This window comes from Saccoglossus kowalevskii, chromosome 3 (genome assembly GCF_978046115.1).
Source record: "Saccoglossus kowalevskii chromosome 3, keSacKowa6.1, whole genome shotgun sequence".
Taxonomy (NCBI): domain Eukaryota; kingdom Metazoa; phylum Hemichordata; class Enteropneusta; family Harrimaniidae; genus Saccoglossus; species Saccoglossus kowalevskii.
In genome coordinates, this window is record NC_140643.1 from 20,946,161 (window position 1) to 20,962,313 (window position 16,153).

General features: G+C 37.5%; 1 protein-coding gene across 1 annotated transcript; it reads left to right on the top strand.

Moving 5' to 3' along the window:
- Nucleotides 1-528: 528 nt before the first annotated feature.
- On the top strand, nucleotides 529-15,935 carry LOC102803708 (uncharacterized). The gene is made up of 17 exons (XM_078013948.2): nucleotides 529-1,155; nucleotides 3,348-3,421; nucleotides 3,857-3,929; nucleotides 7,199-7,273; nucleotides 7,369-7,531; nucleotides 7,793-7,866; nucleotides 8,132-8,215; nucleotides 10,048-10,118; nucleotides 10,310-10,387; nucleotides 11,087-11,147; nucleotides 11,702-11,777; nucleotides 12,030-12,361; nucleotides 13,680-13,791; nucleotides 14,136-14,209; nucleotides 14,352-14,429; nucleotides 14,680-14,814; nucleotides 15,228-15,935. Exons 1-17 carry the CDS (start codon nucleotides 799-801, stop codon nucleotides 15,363-15,365), a joined length of 2,055 nt encoding a protein of 684 aa, XP_077870074.2. The 5' UTR covers nucleotides 529-798; the 3' UTR covers nucleotides 15,366-15,935.
- Nucleotides 15,936-16,153: the final 218 nt, after the last annotated feature.

A 16,153-nucleotide genomic window follows, 5' to 3' on the forward strand; every position in this document is an offset into this window, starting at 1 on the left:
ATACTGTATTCGGTTCGGGCAGCCTACGAACTAGACTCGAGTTCCAGTCTCTGCCTTCGCGTACTTACATAGATACCGTTCTTGTTTGGTATACTGCCCTCAACGTCGAGGGGAGTCCGCGGCGAGAGACTGTAACAGAATCTACCTGCGAACGCGCCTGGCCTACTCGATGGTACGTTGTGTGTCGTATTGTGATCGGGCTGTGTACTCACAAGATTGGGTGATTTCCATTATCGAACACAACAAGTTACTGTAACATGACGCGATCAAATAAAGTTTCGTGCACGAACAAAACGGCAATGGGAAAAAAATCAATGCGTATCGATTGCTTGACGGACTCGTGTTGAACGTTTGTGTAATTAAGACAGCTTGGATACTTTTGGCAAACATTCAACAATGCTTTCTCTGGATCATCAATTTAACCTATTTATTGGCCCTCACTTTATTCTGCCTCGTTGTCATGTACCTTTGTTGTACGTACGCACCTGTATTGTTTGCACGTGAAAGTAACCAACGCAGTAACAATCGACGAGCCGTGCATATACGGGATAAGAGGTTTAACGTGTGTGGAACGCGTACAACAGCCAGTCATCAAGCTGACGTCTAAGTGATGAGATTCTATCATCAAGCCCACGCGGACGGCATGGTGAAGCCAGCAACACGATGGTATGCTGTCATTAATCTGCACGAATTATAGGGCACTTGACGGACCTGAAAAAATCGCCCGAAAATAAAGACTTTGAAGTGGAGGTTGGAAAATTTATGAAGTGAATAGAACTTTATCATAGACGCAAAATCATGACAGAGGTCGCCGATAAGCAAATACAGCTACGGTCCCTGGACAGGCTGGCACGGAGACGTAGGCGACTGAGAGACGTAGTGTTCAACAAGAAAACCATGGATCCACACATGTTGGAAGAGAAGCGGCGGCAACGGATCCAGGAGACGTTGAATAGGATGAATAACAACGAGACAATCGTTAAAAATCCCATGATGGCTCACTCGAGATACCTTATGCCTACTGTGGGAGATCACGTAAGAAGCAACGGTACGCATGTATTGTTGCCGACATTGACGCCTTATCGACAGGCCACTGACTGCACGCTATCGAACGATAAAGAAACCGACACTGACGCGAAACGTTTATCTTCTAAGGCAAGTTCACCTTATCTATATATTTATATTGGCTACATCTTTTGGGTGGAACAACACCATTTAAACTCAGTCAAATAAAACCGACGTACTCATCCACGAAAGACATCAACGTAATGTACGAATTTGAATACACCATTTGATATTTAAAGTGAGGGGTCGACATTTAAAACGTATCATTACCGATAATCGTTAATACCGTAGATAGAGCGCTTAAAAATAACGAGAATTGCGGCGGCTATTGGCATTACCACCTTTAGATATCTCATCATTTATCGATCGCAGTCTGTCGCAGTGTGTTAGTATGTAGTTTAGATAATAATAAACGTGTCGTTAACTCTGTTATCACATCAACAAGCTATATACACAGAGTTTCCATAGAAACAGATTAACTAACCCCTTCCGGATTAGTTTATTAAATAACAATATATTTTCAATAAACCTGCTGATAACGTGTAGTACGTGCTTGGTGTTTAACTTAACAATATCATTCATTTAACTTTGTGGTTTCCGCTTGTGTGAATTAAAATTGACATTTAATATGCCATGATGTCGCTTTGTAAGCTTTATATTTTTTTACTGCTCCATAACATAAATACGAACACATTTACGGAACTGTTTTTGTTATTACTGAGATCTATTCAGGCCGCTTCAACAGGTGGTTGTTTAAATAAACTCACCGTTCTTTATACTCAGGACCAAACGCAGACATGAGTCCTTGGCTGTGCCACTCATTTTCCGTAAAATGCTAAAACGTTTCTGACATTGATTGTATGTGGCCCATTATTTGACGGAGATGGCCACATGCAATACGTCGTTGTCCAGTAGTCCAGAGAACTGAAATTTCACAATAACACAACAAATACACTACATGTATAAACGTTCAGCTATAATGAAATGACTATTATGTCACATGGTTTTCCGATCACAAGTTTAATTCAAAAAATATAGTTCAAATTATTTCATTTCAAATTGGGTGAATAACAGAGAATGCGTCATCAACAGTTCATTCGAGTCATAATGAACACAGGCTTATGTAACACGGGACAATAAATTTCCCAGCGTTTCCCGATATCTCAAACGTAACATTAACATTCGCCCGTCAACTCACGTGAACAGGAATGTATAACTATAACAGCAGTTATAACTAAGCTAGATACGAACGAGGGTGGACAAAATGGCATAATTGATGACGTACTCAAGCAGACATACCACGTGATACTGACGGCGACGTCTAGTTAATTGAAATACGTATACATTCGTCCATGTGCCACTATTACATTTAAAACATTCACCAAGCTGTGCTATCTTCGTATAACTATAACTATATACCTTAAAACTCTCTAAGTTATATAACATAATAATGAAAATGTTTGAATTGTTTGTGCTTTGTTTTGTGTTCTATATGTTTGTTTGTTTGTTTGGTTTGTTGGTTGATTGATTAATGATAATTATTCCCAACTCTCCACGCTCGGATTATTATTCATTATTATGAAGTCGTTTTTAAATAAATATCATCATTATACTGTTAATATCATAAATACGATTGTGACAATTGTTGTAATTGTAATGGTGGCATACCTTGGTTCATCGTATATATTTTAAGCTCAAATTACAAAACTCGCCGTTAAGATGAAAATTAGAGATTCAATTACTTGAACGAACTTCTCTGTGCTATTCAATTTTCGATCCACCTCGATATTTGTTTGTTTTTTTAATATAGGAATATAATTACTCCCTTTCGTTGAAGTCAGACTTCGATTACTGCGAAAAATAACACATTTAATGAAAATTTGCTTTTAAATTTAATAGAAATAAATAGAAATAAATCTCTCAAATCATCTTATATCGAGTTTCGATAAATATAACTACAAAGAAAATGTAATCACAAAAAATGTCTAATTCTTTCGAATTGTGCATATGTTGGAGATGTATTCCTTTAAAGCGCGATCGCGGACACCACCCATCACTGGCATGATAATGTTAAAATAATGAAATTCGGTAATAAGTCGCCGTGCACACTTTTCACCTTAAGCGCCAATATTCATTACTAGTCACGACATACTTTCAGTTTGTTAAAGAAAATACGTTGTTCTCACTTTAAAACAGAGCCTGGTTTTATAATGATATGAAGTAAATTCGCCGACATTTCAATAAATTGTGCTTATTTTGTTTTTATTACTTTTCTAAATCAGATTCTCAATAAGTTCCGCTTGGCTGCGCTGTGTATGATTATATCTTACCGTCTTGTCAAGAAATATGCTCTACGGTAAGTCGATGTGTATGTATATCATGATACCCACCTAGCATCATGGGCGGCGAAAATCTTAGCACTTCACTAGGATTTTACACGATTTTTAGTAGGTAGTCTGCATTCAAGGGGTTGTTAACACAGTAAACACGAAGTAAAATCTCAAAACAAAATAAAAAAATGACCTTTGCCCTGTAATTGTAACTTGATTATTCACTCATCACTATAAGTTGACGGCCCTTGAACACGCACTGATAACCAAATTATAGGTGTGACAATACACGAGAGATTATTGGTTGTTTGTGTGGGGGTTAGTTCACGTTAACTATTCGAGAAGGGCGATTAATTCGTATCGACACATCTAATACCGGGGTGAACCTTCTTTTAGTAGTGTGGGGTACTCGTTGACCCATGTACAATCCCATGCAATTTCATTGATACCCTGTTTTACAGGAAAAGTGACCGGGACATGTTAGATTTCTTTTCCGCCTTGAAGAACACCAATCTACTTCAATTCGACCATAAGGTAAGAATAAATAGTCATAATCCTTGAAATGGACACAGAATATGTATGCAAATAAAGCTACGTGTGAAACTTACATCCTAATGCCCTGTATATTGTCGCCTTACTGCAATAGGTCAAACGCAATAGGTATAATTGTAGACGCATTCATTTAAATACATAGTAGAAAGTATATTTAAATATTAGCATAGCGTTGCTTATGCAAGTTTGTAATCTTCAACAGAGAAACTTAGTAATCGTGAAAGAAATTATAATCGAGCCAGACGTGTCAGGAAAAGTGTAGTGTACGTTATTTGTGTATATTGTCGTATATACACACCTCTGTTCTTTTGCGTGCGTAACAAAATAATAAGTACTAACTTCTTGTTTGAATTACGATATATGCGACTAAACAGAAACACAAATCACGCAAAACTGACCAGTACAAATACAATATGTTAACCGGTGGTCCTATTGCTCCCTGGTTGGTTACCAAAAATTGCAGACCAGTCATGCGTGTATGAAAGTAACAAATAGCTGGGGTGAAAATTCAATTGTGCTAGAAACATTGTTAAGCGCCCTTCTAGTTCACAAGTAAGGCACCGAACCTGGTAAACTGATCCCTACAGCACCAATTGGTAACAACATTACCCAGGGACTGATGTACAAGAGATGCATTGCAAGAGATGTAATGTCACGTTATTGTGAATCTAGCCCAAGGGACTGTCGAATGATATTTGTTGGATGTGGTTTGTAGAATGAGATTGCCCGTGAAGCAACCAATGCGTACTACTATTACTAACTTCGAAGTAGTACCCATCCAACCCGTGTCAGGACACGCATTTTTCACCCGTTTGTGTTTCTGCTACACTCCAACACACTCTGGCAAAATACACCGACCTAGTGATAGTTACGAGTAAACGTCATGGAAGTAAATCACCAATCAGGTTTTGTTTTTGAACGAGGGCACGATACGTCTGCTTCTAAGAGCAGATTAATTGGTTCCTTGTAATGAACGTGGGGAGCGTTGCATTTACAAGCTGTCGAATACTTCAATGTTGGCGTATTTTACAATGGTTTTCTCATAGTTACCATCATGCGCCGCAAATGGGTCGTAATTTTACGACGATGACCCCTCTCCTCGCGTGTTTCAATGAGACTTCAATATACACTCCAAGTTCTGCTACTTTGTAGCGGTCACGGTATTCATATAATCCACACACCATTACATGTATCACGCAATGTACACTGGTTAATATTGATATGGAGATATGAAGACCTACGCTAAGTACAGAGTGAATGACATGATTTAGGGAATGTAAACGCATCCTGACACGCTCGCTTAAAACTGCCACAAGCAATTTAAAACATGTAAACTGGCAGAAAAAGTAACTTGTCACGATTGAGTGGCCATGTATCATACGATTGTCTGTCTGTCCTGTATCTATCAAAATTGTTTAAACATCATGGCATAGCTCATTGTCAAGAAAGTCGTGTACCCACGTAATACAATTTTGAAACTGTTTAACGAGTGCGACATTTTCTAGTTTCCAGCCTCCTATGACTGTTATGGTGCATTCTTAGTGAAATTCTGTTGCCAACAACGTTCACATTTTTTTTACTTGGAAATTGACAGACAACCGCATTGGACGGATGTTTTGAATGGACAATTCACAACACAGACGTGTGATATCGGGGGCGCATGACCTCGGGATATGTTTTATTGCCAAATAACTATTGTGCATATCAATCACATTAATTGCGGCTCTAAAATTGTATTGTCGGCAAAACTTAGTTGAAAGACCTGTAAATTTTCAGTAACTTAATCAAAAATATAAAAAAATACGGCGTTCGCGAATTATACTGATCGAAACCCGACAAATTCACTATAGGAATATTATTTTGAATTCTGCTTCGGTAGGTAGCTAAACACGACTTGGAATCTAAAAAGTACGTGATGTTCGATTTGCGAAGTTCGTTCGGTCGCGGCGTTGGTAACATGGGTAAAATAGTCGTCACATTAATCCAAGAAGGCATATCGAGCTATAAACTCTGTGCGTCTCAGACTAGCATTGAACATTGATTTTGTAATGTAGTTCATCTTCGGTCGTCGAACAAAGAATGCCGTGTGTGATTCGGTGACCTGGTGACACCCTGATACTGAAAACTCAATAATAACCGAATATACTGGACTGTTCGGCGCAGACAAGAAATTCTGACATTGGCCGTTCGCATGCCACTTGCGTGTCAAAGGTTTTAAACAAGTACAAGTACAAGTTCATTATCTATGTTACGATTTATCACTGCCGATATGACATAGGAAGGAACAACTCATGATATTAGTAAATAAACAAAATAAATAAAAACTACGATAGCAATCGTTCGCTGTTATATTACACAGAGTACGCGATGTAGTTGTTGAGGGACTGTAAGAACAATTCGAGAGCACACAATAGGCGGGATGGGGACAAAGTTCATAGATTAGAGACACAGTTTATCATTCGCGCATCGTGTATCTTCCCATGACTACGGCTTATACCCCTCCCTCTGGCGACTCAGTGCAAGTTAAATACACGAGAAAATTGCAAATATCCACAACAACAATATCTTAGATTGTTTTCTTCGGCACAATGTAATCCGAAAATCATTCAACGCCAGTCAAGTGTCAAGTTAAAAAAAGAAACTCACTCAAAACATTTACGGTCCACCGGCTTACATTCTCCGTAGCTAAATAGAAAATTGTTGAAATCATCCACTCACTGTGCTTTGAGGTCCAATCTGTAGGTTATTGTGGGATAAAACGTGGACCTAAGTGACCCACTCTCTGCAGCATAATGGGTGTAGTAGACTTCAATGAGGTCGTATTCGTGTTAACTAGACTCTAGAAGTTTATGGTTAGCTGCGAGCCGTAGTACAATAAAATATATCCGATGAAATTTGGAAAATACAATGAAAGTACAGGCACATCATAAAAGATATATCAATGATGGAATGAAAGCCACAAGTACATAGAACCGCAATTAGTATGTTGTATGATAGGATCCATTTCATTGTGTTAATATCTTGAGAATCTACTTTTCATGTAAAATTAACACTTTGGAAGTGTATTTGATAATACGCTACGTCATAGAATATTTGTAGATGCTTAATAAAGTAATCGATATATTGGGCAATCCAGCCTGCGTACATCATTTAATATTAAACTTTAACTATAGTGAATAGGAAAAAAACAGAATGTAGCCGGCAGTATATTTATATAATTTATCAATTTTATCATGTCACTACGTCTACAGGTTCGAGTTTCACCAGCCACAGAACACGTCCTTGGGTTACACCCCTCAGCGAGAAAACCCGAATTACTTCGAAGGGTAAGCGACTATAATTGTTCTTGTGTCGTTTCAAAGTTCACAATGTAATTTTCTATTCCAGCACGACTGGAACTATCTTTCCTTTTTATTTCCAGGTCCAAGCCGAGTTACACAACACTAAATCTGTGGCCGAATACCCCGTTGCTATGCAACAACAAATATCGAAATACGGAAGTTATGTGACGTATGGTTCTGAACGCGTGGTCATTCGCTATGGGCAACGTCCACACGCCTTTTATTTCTTACTATCTGGTTCGGGTGAGTACCTCGTACTTGCAATTATATGTTTTACACATTTTTTTGCAATGATATAAAATACAGGCGCCTTTTTTCTATGAGAACTGGTATTACAGCGCAGTAAAACTAACGAATACTGAACTAAAGATACACGAACCAGAAATTAGAACAACCGTGTTTCATATCGATCAAAATTGAGAAACAACAGATAAACGTTGTGAATTTAAATAACGCGATTGGTCGAGAAATGTGACAGTAATCGTAATGTTTGTATTATTATAGCTATCTTGGTTGAGGGCGACCCAGAACAAGTGGGGAGGGCTGTCCGTATCATGAAAGAAGGCGAAAGTTTCGGGGTAAGTACGCTGGATTCTTTTCACTGAGTATGATGTCCAATATGGCCTTGGTGGTACAGCTATAACCGAAGGAAGAGAAAGTTCGACAGGATAGTCTATACTGTAGAACAAATTATCACAGAAATCCGGAAGTATTCATCGTGGTTTTTGCAGGATGTAAACAAGCGAAGTGTGGGGCGTTATCAAAATAAACGATCCCCAATTTCTACCGCGGTGCGTGCAATACGCTGACATGTGTAAACTATTCTTCTCATTTTTTGTTAAGGATTACGCAATAATCAATCAATGCAGGCACAACATTACGGTTATCACACGAGAAACAGTGGAGTTACTGCTAATCACAAAAGATGTAAGTTACTTCTTGTTTTATTCCATCTTCATTTGGGTATCATGACAGTCACTTATTATGCGTTGTGTTTACATGAAAAAAATGATGTCATTTCATTGTTAACGTCGCAAGTGAATCACACAGAGTTGCAATTTAATTGAGTTTTATTAAATGACATTCACACACGAATTACGATTTGTACGTCAACGGCATCACTATTTCTGGTATACCTGTATAAACGTGTGCGTGGTAGTGGTGCATGGTCGGTGGTTGAGTATGTGTTTTTTTGGGGGAAGAGGGAGTATCGTAGTTGTCGCGCCGCGTCGTTGTGTTTACCGGGGTCGACTCTCAAATAGATTTCGAGAAATAAATTAAAAATGCGACAGTCGACTGTGTCACTTTAATTATGCGTGTATCCGTTCCACCTAGTTTTCACAGTTGACGAACACATACAGAAACTGGAACACTGGACCGTGAACTTGAGCTACCCATTAATATATCGTTATATTGGGAATGCAAACGTTGTTGCAGAATTGTTGTAAGGTTTCTAAAAAGAAATATCGCCATATATTATTTCTTCTTATTATAGTTGCGTGTATACCATATTCGCGTTTTACAAGTCAAACATTTTTCTGAAAGAAATGTACCTTAACATATTGCTAAATTCGGCCAATATCTTAATTGACGTTACGCTACTAAAAATTAAAGTATTAAAAGGGTACATCATATTTATATCTCGTTTTTTTTTTGCAACCTGATTAACTGTTTTCATTTTGTGGTGCACACATACTGAGTATACTGAGCCCATATAATTGAATCGATAATTCGGCCGATAAAAATGTCAATATTCAATATATGATACTATTTAAGATAGAATGAATAGACTAATACATTACTTTAGTGTCTTCAATGTATATTTCGTTTACATTGCTGTATGTGTAATTATTTACTCATGTCATATATTTGCATTCTTTTGAATGCAAAGTTGATCATATTTTATTCACTTAATACCCGAGTTTACGCGATGATCACGATTCCTTTATTACCAAGAAACATTTTTTGATGGAACATCTCCATGAAATTGATAACAACAATGATGTTATGTACGGCATAATTAATGTTTTCACTTGAGACCGGCGCATATAAGCGCTAGCAATAACACACGTGAAATGAATACTAATTTGTTTGATGTGACGTGTCTCGTCGACTCATCAATCAATCTCGTAAAAACTATCGATAATTTTTTTTTTATTTTTGAATAGCCTGCCTGCTAAAAATAGTCTGGCAATTCATCAATACTTCTCCACAACACACAAGAGACGGTAAAGTGAAATTTTCTCTCTGACCAGACTACTTTAACGCCCTACTACGCATAACTTTCTCCTCCGTTATTGGTCCAGAAATACGCATATGCCAAAATATGAATAAAGCGACCTTAATTTCCGGTACTGGACAGTAAGCATACATTTGCAATTTTTTTTTCTACAAACAAGTGGTACGCAAATTGAAAGAAAAATTGTTGATACATGTCTTTGCTCTATCGCGAACACCGTATTAGTCAGTTGAAAGGATTGTACCGTCTTACTGAAACGCAATGAACTCGCACTCTAAGTATTTTGTCGCAGTTCCCAGGCACGTAAGTTGAAGTGTTGTATTTCGTACCCCACGCGCCACTTCCATCTTCAGCGCATTGAGAATCTCCATATAACATGCTAATTGCTTCTTCCATCGCCATAACGGCATAATTTAATGAGTATTTATGATAAAATTATGATTGATGAGTATATTGCTTATATAGTATAGCGTTATATCCGTATTTAGGGATTTAATATCACTATTTTGATTTATTTTAGGATTTTATTGACATATTCATGGCAGGTGGAATGAAGAATTTCACGGATTCCTCCAACAATACATTTCTGAAGTAAGTACTGTAAAAATAATAATATCGATTAAGAATATTAATAACTTCCGGTATTACGGGAAGTACTGTATGATCACGCACCAGTCGAATTGCATACGAGTAGGTATTATATAATGTCGATGAATGTAACGCACGCCTTTGATACTTGAAATGCATATTATTTTTTATTGTTGTTTCTTTTTCTCCTACAGAAATTTGTTTATTTTCCAAGGATGGCCTTTGCATATAATGCAATACAATTCAACGAAATGCATGTTCGAATTTTACAAGTAAGTGACCACGTCACAATCATCCATGGTCTTACACGCTCTATTAAACGACCGTTTAGTACACAAGTATGCAAGTGATTAATTACACGCAGTACATCATTGTCACGTGACTCACCCTTGACGGATTGATATTTCAGCTACTGAATGTGCTCAGGCTATCGACATATTATGATTAATTGTAACTAGGAAACGTCTAAGAAACGAGACTGTTTGCTGACATTGGCCAATACTACCCAAGGAACAAATAAAATAAAATATTTACTAGTGCCAAAATACTAAATGACTATCATTGCTACTAAAATGCTACATAACTTGCACATTTTGTCAAAAGATTTGGAATGTGATACGCTACAATGTTAAGAGAGACATGTACATCACAATTGCCTTCTCTTTATGACGATCTATTCATGTGATCTTATGCCAGAGCGGGCAGGTAAGCAAATTCCCTTTGAAAGACTTAAACCACCAAGAAACCCACGTAATGGGCTAAATATACGATTGTTTGTATATATTTGGTTAATTTTGCGCAATGCTTCGATACATCTTTAAGTATTACATATTGGGTTGCTTTTCTGTGGACAAATTACCCGGGGATGATGATATTTTATTTCATTTTGTATGCACGCCTCTCGTGGCGTTATAATTGGAAAATAGTCATCATTGTTACGTAAGGGCGTATTATGTGGATTTTTTTTTCAGAAGCGGTGCTGTAGCTGTGAGCGATAGTAATAAATCAGAATGGATCTACATTATTAAGTCGGTATGTAATCTCAATTATGTGTTTGTAGATCATGTCAATCAATTACTATGATGTAAGATCCGGGGAAGGCTGATTCTGGTGATTTAGATGTTTTTAAAACACTGTCTGCAATTCATTTTTCCAATAAATCGCGCCCTCTATGGACAAAGCGCTCCTGTGATTTCATAGTGACATAGCTGGAAGTAAGCGATGTCGTTAAAATAGATATCTCTGTTTGTGAAGTCGTTCGTCATTTAGAATACAGTAAATCTCCTATAGACGACCACACATCAAAACGACGCTAATAGTGCTCCTTACATCAAACCATTGACGTCACAGAGACGCTTCGTCGCTGAGGGCGCAACTTTTCAGACAGCGTCTTACATGCAATTTCTAAAACATACTGTAAAATTGATAAGAGGTAATATTTTATCTCAAGTAATATATTCACCCTGACACCAATAACATGGCGATATAAAACACCTCTAATCGTATTTGTCATGATATGTGGGTTTATCGAGCTGTAAATAACAAGATTGCAGTGTATGATATGTATTGATGTCTACTCCATGCAGGGCAGCTGTTCAGTACTCAAAATGTTGAAAAGACCCGATAACTCTATCACGCAGGCGCGAAAGAAACTCCTATCAAGTAAGTACGTTGATCACTGCACAGAAAGGTCATTATGATGTCATGTCCGGGTCGTGTGTGATTGCAAGATAGCCTAAATATTAATTGAACATTTTCGAAAACATGAAGATTATTAACAATTTTTGGAATACATTCACAGCAATATTCTATTTACCAGTTTATGCTGTAATATTATTTTAGAAAATATGTTCTTATAACCAGTGCCATGTTTGTTCATTCCATTTTATGTAATGTATACTCTTTACTTCTCAGAGTATCCAAGCCTTCCCACAAGCCGCAAACGGCGAAAACTGAAATCCGCAATACGGAAATTCAACCACCAAGATGTTCTCAACAAAAAGAGCGTCGCCGCGATTCACCGCACCGGCAGACAGCTAACGAGACGCACATCTACCGCATCTATGAGCTCATTCATGCCACAGGTAGCTCATAATGAAGTTGCTGAAAGTAATATAGAGGAAGAAGCCGAAAACGAGGACGAAGGCTTGCTTCCGCCCTTGAAAGGCAATCGACTGAACCCCGAAGCTCACAGAAAGATTGGATCGTACGGAGCAAGGAAGATGTCCACTGTCACATTTGCTCAGGTAAAAGACAAATCACGGAGACGTGCACGTGGCAAGGTGAATTTCACGGTGTGTTCGTTAAATGTTCACCATTGTTACGTCATATCTCACGTGATCACAAGGTACATTTCAATATTAAGTGTTTCATTGATACACTGAATGATACATTGAATTTTAATATATTCAATTGCCACACGATCTTTTCAAAGCCAATCAATAAGCTTACAATTAATCAATCACAGATTATGACCTTAGGTCATTCAGTCTCTTTTTCAGTTGACAGCCATTGTTTTCCCTAGCAACACAACAAGGTCGATGAATTGCACGGGGTAAAGTCGTGCTGGTGAACAATTTTATTAGCTTTACTAATATATTATAAATAGGAAACGCAGTAATTCTTGTCGTGTTACAATAATTTGAATGAACCTTTTGTCTACACTACCAAACCACGTCACATGCTCTGCACTTTCGAGTGAGTGAGTTGGTACTACGGACATGGAAATGAACAGTTTCATTGAAGTTCTTTACGCTAAAACAGCCTCGAATATTGTTCATTAGAGTCTTATTGTACTTGTCGAGAATAAATGATATACTCAACAACAAACACGTAGCTAATAACAAAACAACAATTACATATTAAATCAAATTAAATTATTCTCACATAGGGTATTCAAGGTGTAATTCCCCCCAGACCAGTAAGTCACGATATTTGGACTAGTTTCAACATATACACATGAGTGACAGCAAAAAAAAAATACAGACGCTGGTTAGTGCTCTGCCGATTGGGTTTTGAGGATAATAAAAATTCTAATTCTGAAAAAAAAAAACATTTTCATGCTTCCCGATTAGCCTCAAAATGTGTGTTACTAGTATATTACGCAAAATAATATTTCTGAATCAGCCTATTTCAGTTGACAGAAGGATTTTACCTTACTTCTTAATAAGGAAAATCGTGGTATCACCGTGTATTTAACCACGACTTGAGTGTGTAATTTAAAACACGCTCTCAACCAATCAGAACGGCGCATTAATGCGTTATAATTAGAAATGATGTTATAATTCGATAGATATTCCAAATAGTGCAATTCGATGGCATTGTCTGTTCATATAGAATTTGCTATCTATCTTCGATCCAATATGTCGAATAAATAAAAAATCACATCATGTTCATTTATTCCATTTCAATCTAATTTATTTCGTAATATTTGCCGTGTATCTAGAAAACAAGGTATATCATCGTACGCTATTACTTGCCGGTCACTTTGATCGGATTTCTATGAATATTAGTGTCATCTGTTAACACTGGACGACTCAAAATTGTATTTTATAATTTCATCAGGGCCCGTTTTTAACGCACAGCTTACCACTAGGTACACCTGCAATAAACACTGCTATTGACGCTAGAAGAAGGCGAATGGCCATAAAAGTAAAGCCGAGACCACCACGAGCAGGTATGTGGGCATTGATGGTAATATCTACAAATTGAAAACAAATGTGTTATGTGACGTCAGTAGTTTACCCCTGGACAACACCACCACCACCGCCGCCAACAGGGTAGATAACTCTCAGTATTTTTTAGGCTTCGTCATTTTGGTAATTATATTATATTCAATGTTTTTGTTTGTTAGTGCGATTTCCTCATCAATACTTGGTTATCTGCAGTTATGTAATGCGTCCTCTAACGGCTGATCGGAATTGTCCCAGTGGGAGTGCATAAAAATGGATTACGACGTCTCTAATACCCGGTAGTACTTATTTAGTAAAAGTGATATGATATATGCTCTTGTCTTTTCAGATTCGGTACTCAGTACAGCATCGCAACAAAGTTCAATGAGTAGTAACAGTGTATTTAGTAAAAATGTATATGCGGTAAGTGTTAATGATGTTTACGTGTGCCTTTTTTCAGAAAATATTTCGTAAGAATATTATTACTTCACTTTTGTCTTTTCAACATAACTTATATATTTTATATTACTACTATGACTATTACTATGTTGTTGTTTTTACCCAGAATTCAATTGGTGCTAGTCAGAATCATAAAAATAACGTCTTTATCAAACTCGACATCCTGGAACGAGGCTCTGTTTTCGTAAGTTGTGGTCCATATTAGTTTTGCATAGTTACTATGTAACGTCTGTATTACAGCGACGAGACGCGACGTAGCGTTCACTACGGATAAAAATTACCCACATCCGTATATGATTTTAGTCGTGTACATAATATGTATGTCCATAACTTATAAATATTATTTTCAAGATTGAAACAAATCGCTAAACAGGAAATTTTAAATACACAGTCTCGCCAGTGATAGCATTATGCTTTTGTATCATTTCCTTCAGGGATTATTAGATGTCGCGTTCGGTGATCAGCCAAGTCTGAGCCTAGTCAGCAACGGAGCCGAGTGCATACTTATATCAAAAAAGTTTTATTTGAAGTACGCATCAGAAGCTAATATCAAAAGTATAGTCAAAGAGGTGAGTGGTAATTGTATGGGGGCCCAGAGTGCTAGGTAGGATTGATGGCCCCCCAGTACATATAAGGGAAATTATATCAGGAGTTCCAAATGTAATAAAATATATGAAGGTGCGAGCATCGTCAATGTTACAATCCTTAGTTATTACTAGCGCCACTAACGACGACATTATATATAACCTATAAAGCATCTTTCATGTGTTATTCATGCTAGCATTGGAGTTGATACTCCAGTTATAATTACTGTATCGCTTAGTAGCCTCGAATATACGCTGAATCATAGCATATGTAAGTGCGTTTCTTATAACATCAATAGAGGGCGCTATTGCATGAAAACATTATGATATAATGCTGAGTGTACAGATGTACCATGTATTTATTGTGCTCAAACCATGTCTCGCTTGTATCGTGATAGATGCGTCCTTATCCATCGGAAGAAACACTGACGGCTGATTTGGAACAAAAAATAAATTGGACCTCATTCAGGAAAGATCGCTACCACTCGGCCATAGGCCGCCGTAAGCCACTGAGAAGAACACAAATTAAAGTCTGACCACAACAACGAAGCTATCGGTGCGAGAGGCATCCAATGGAATCAAACATTAAAGTGTATCCCTATAGTCTGTCGACGTCACTTCCGTCTTGTGGTGTACGCCTGACCTGCGGAAATTGTTCCAGAAGCTTTACTTCCAACGTCGGCAGGATAAGCCATGGGCGTCACTGCAAGACATAGACAATTTTTTTTAATGCTGCTTTGACCGTCTATCAAGACGAAAAGAGCCATATTATTATATAATATCTTCCATCCTGGAAGACTGCATATTGAATCAAAATTTATCCAGTTATATATAGACCCTACCGTCTACAGTGGAGTCGCTTAAGACTCTGCCGACAACTTTTGGGTCGGTAATTTGCATGTATAATTGCTGACTTGAGTAAACGGCAAGTAGTGTACATTACGGAGATGCTGTCAATACGTCATATGTTGATATACATTCCAGTTCTCAGTCACATAACGAGAATTATTGCTGATCAGGGTTTTATATTAAGTCTACAAATCAGGTTTTGATTGTAATATTTATTCTGTATTTTATTCAAATAAAGTGCATTTTACACAATGAAATTGATGTCTTCTGTAGTTTACCATAAGGGGTTACACTTCCCCTGGACTATTATAACAATGCCCAATATGGGACACGTGACAAAATGTGCCCGATCTTCTCGAAGTTTATTTTATGCGAATAACACTCAGAGTAAACTCGATCTGATTGAACTGGCACTCATTGCAGGATGTATTACTGGGTTATAACGTACAGCCGACTGTCTATCATCGAATACGAT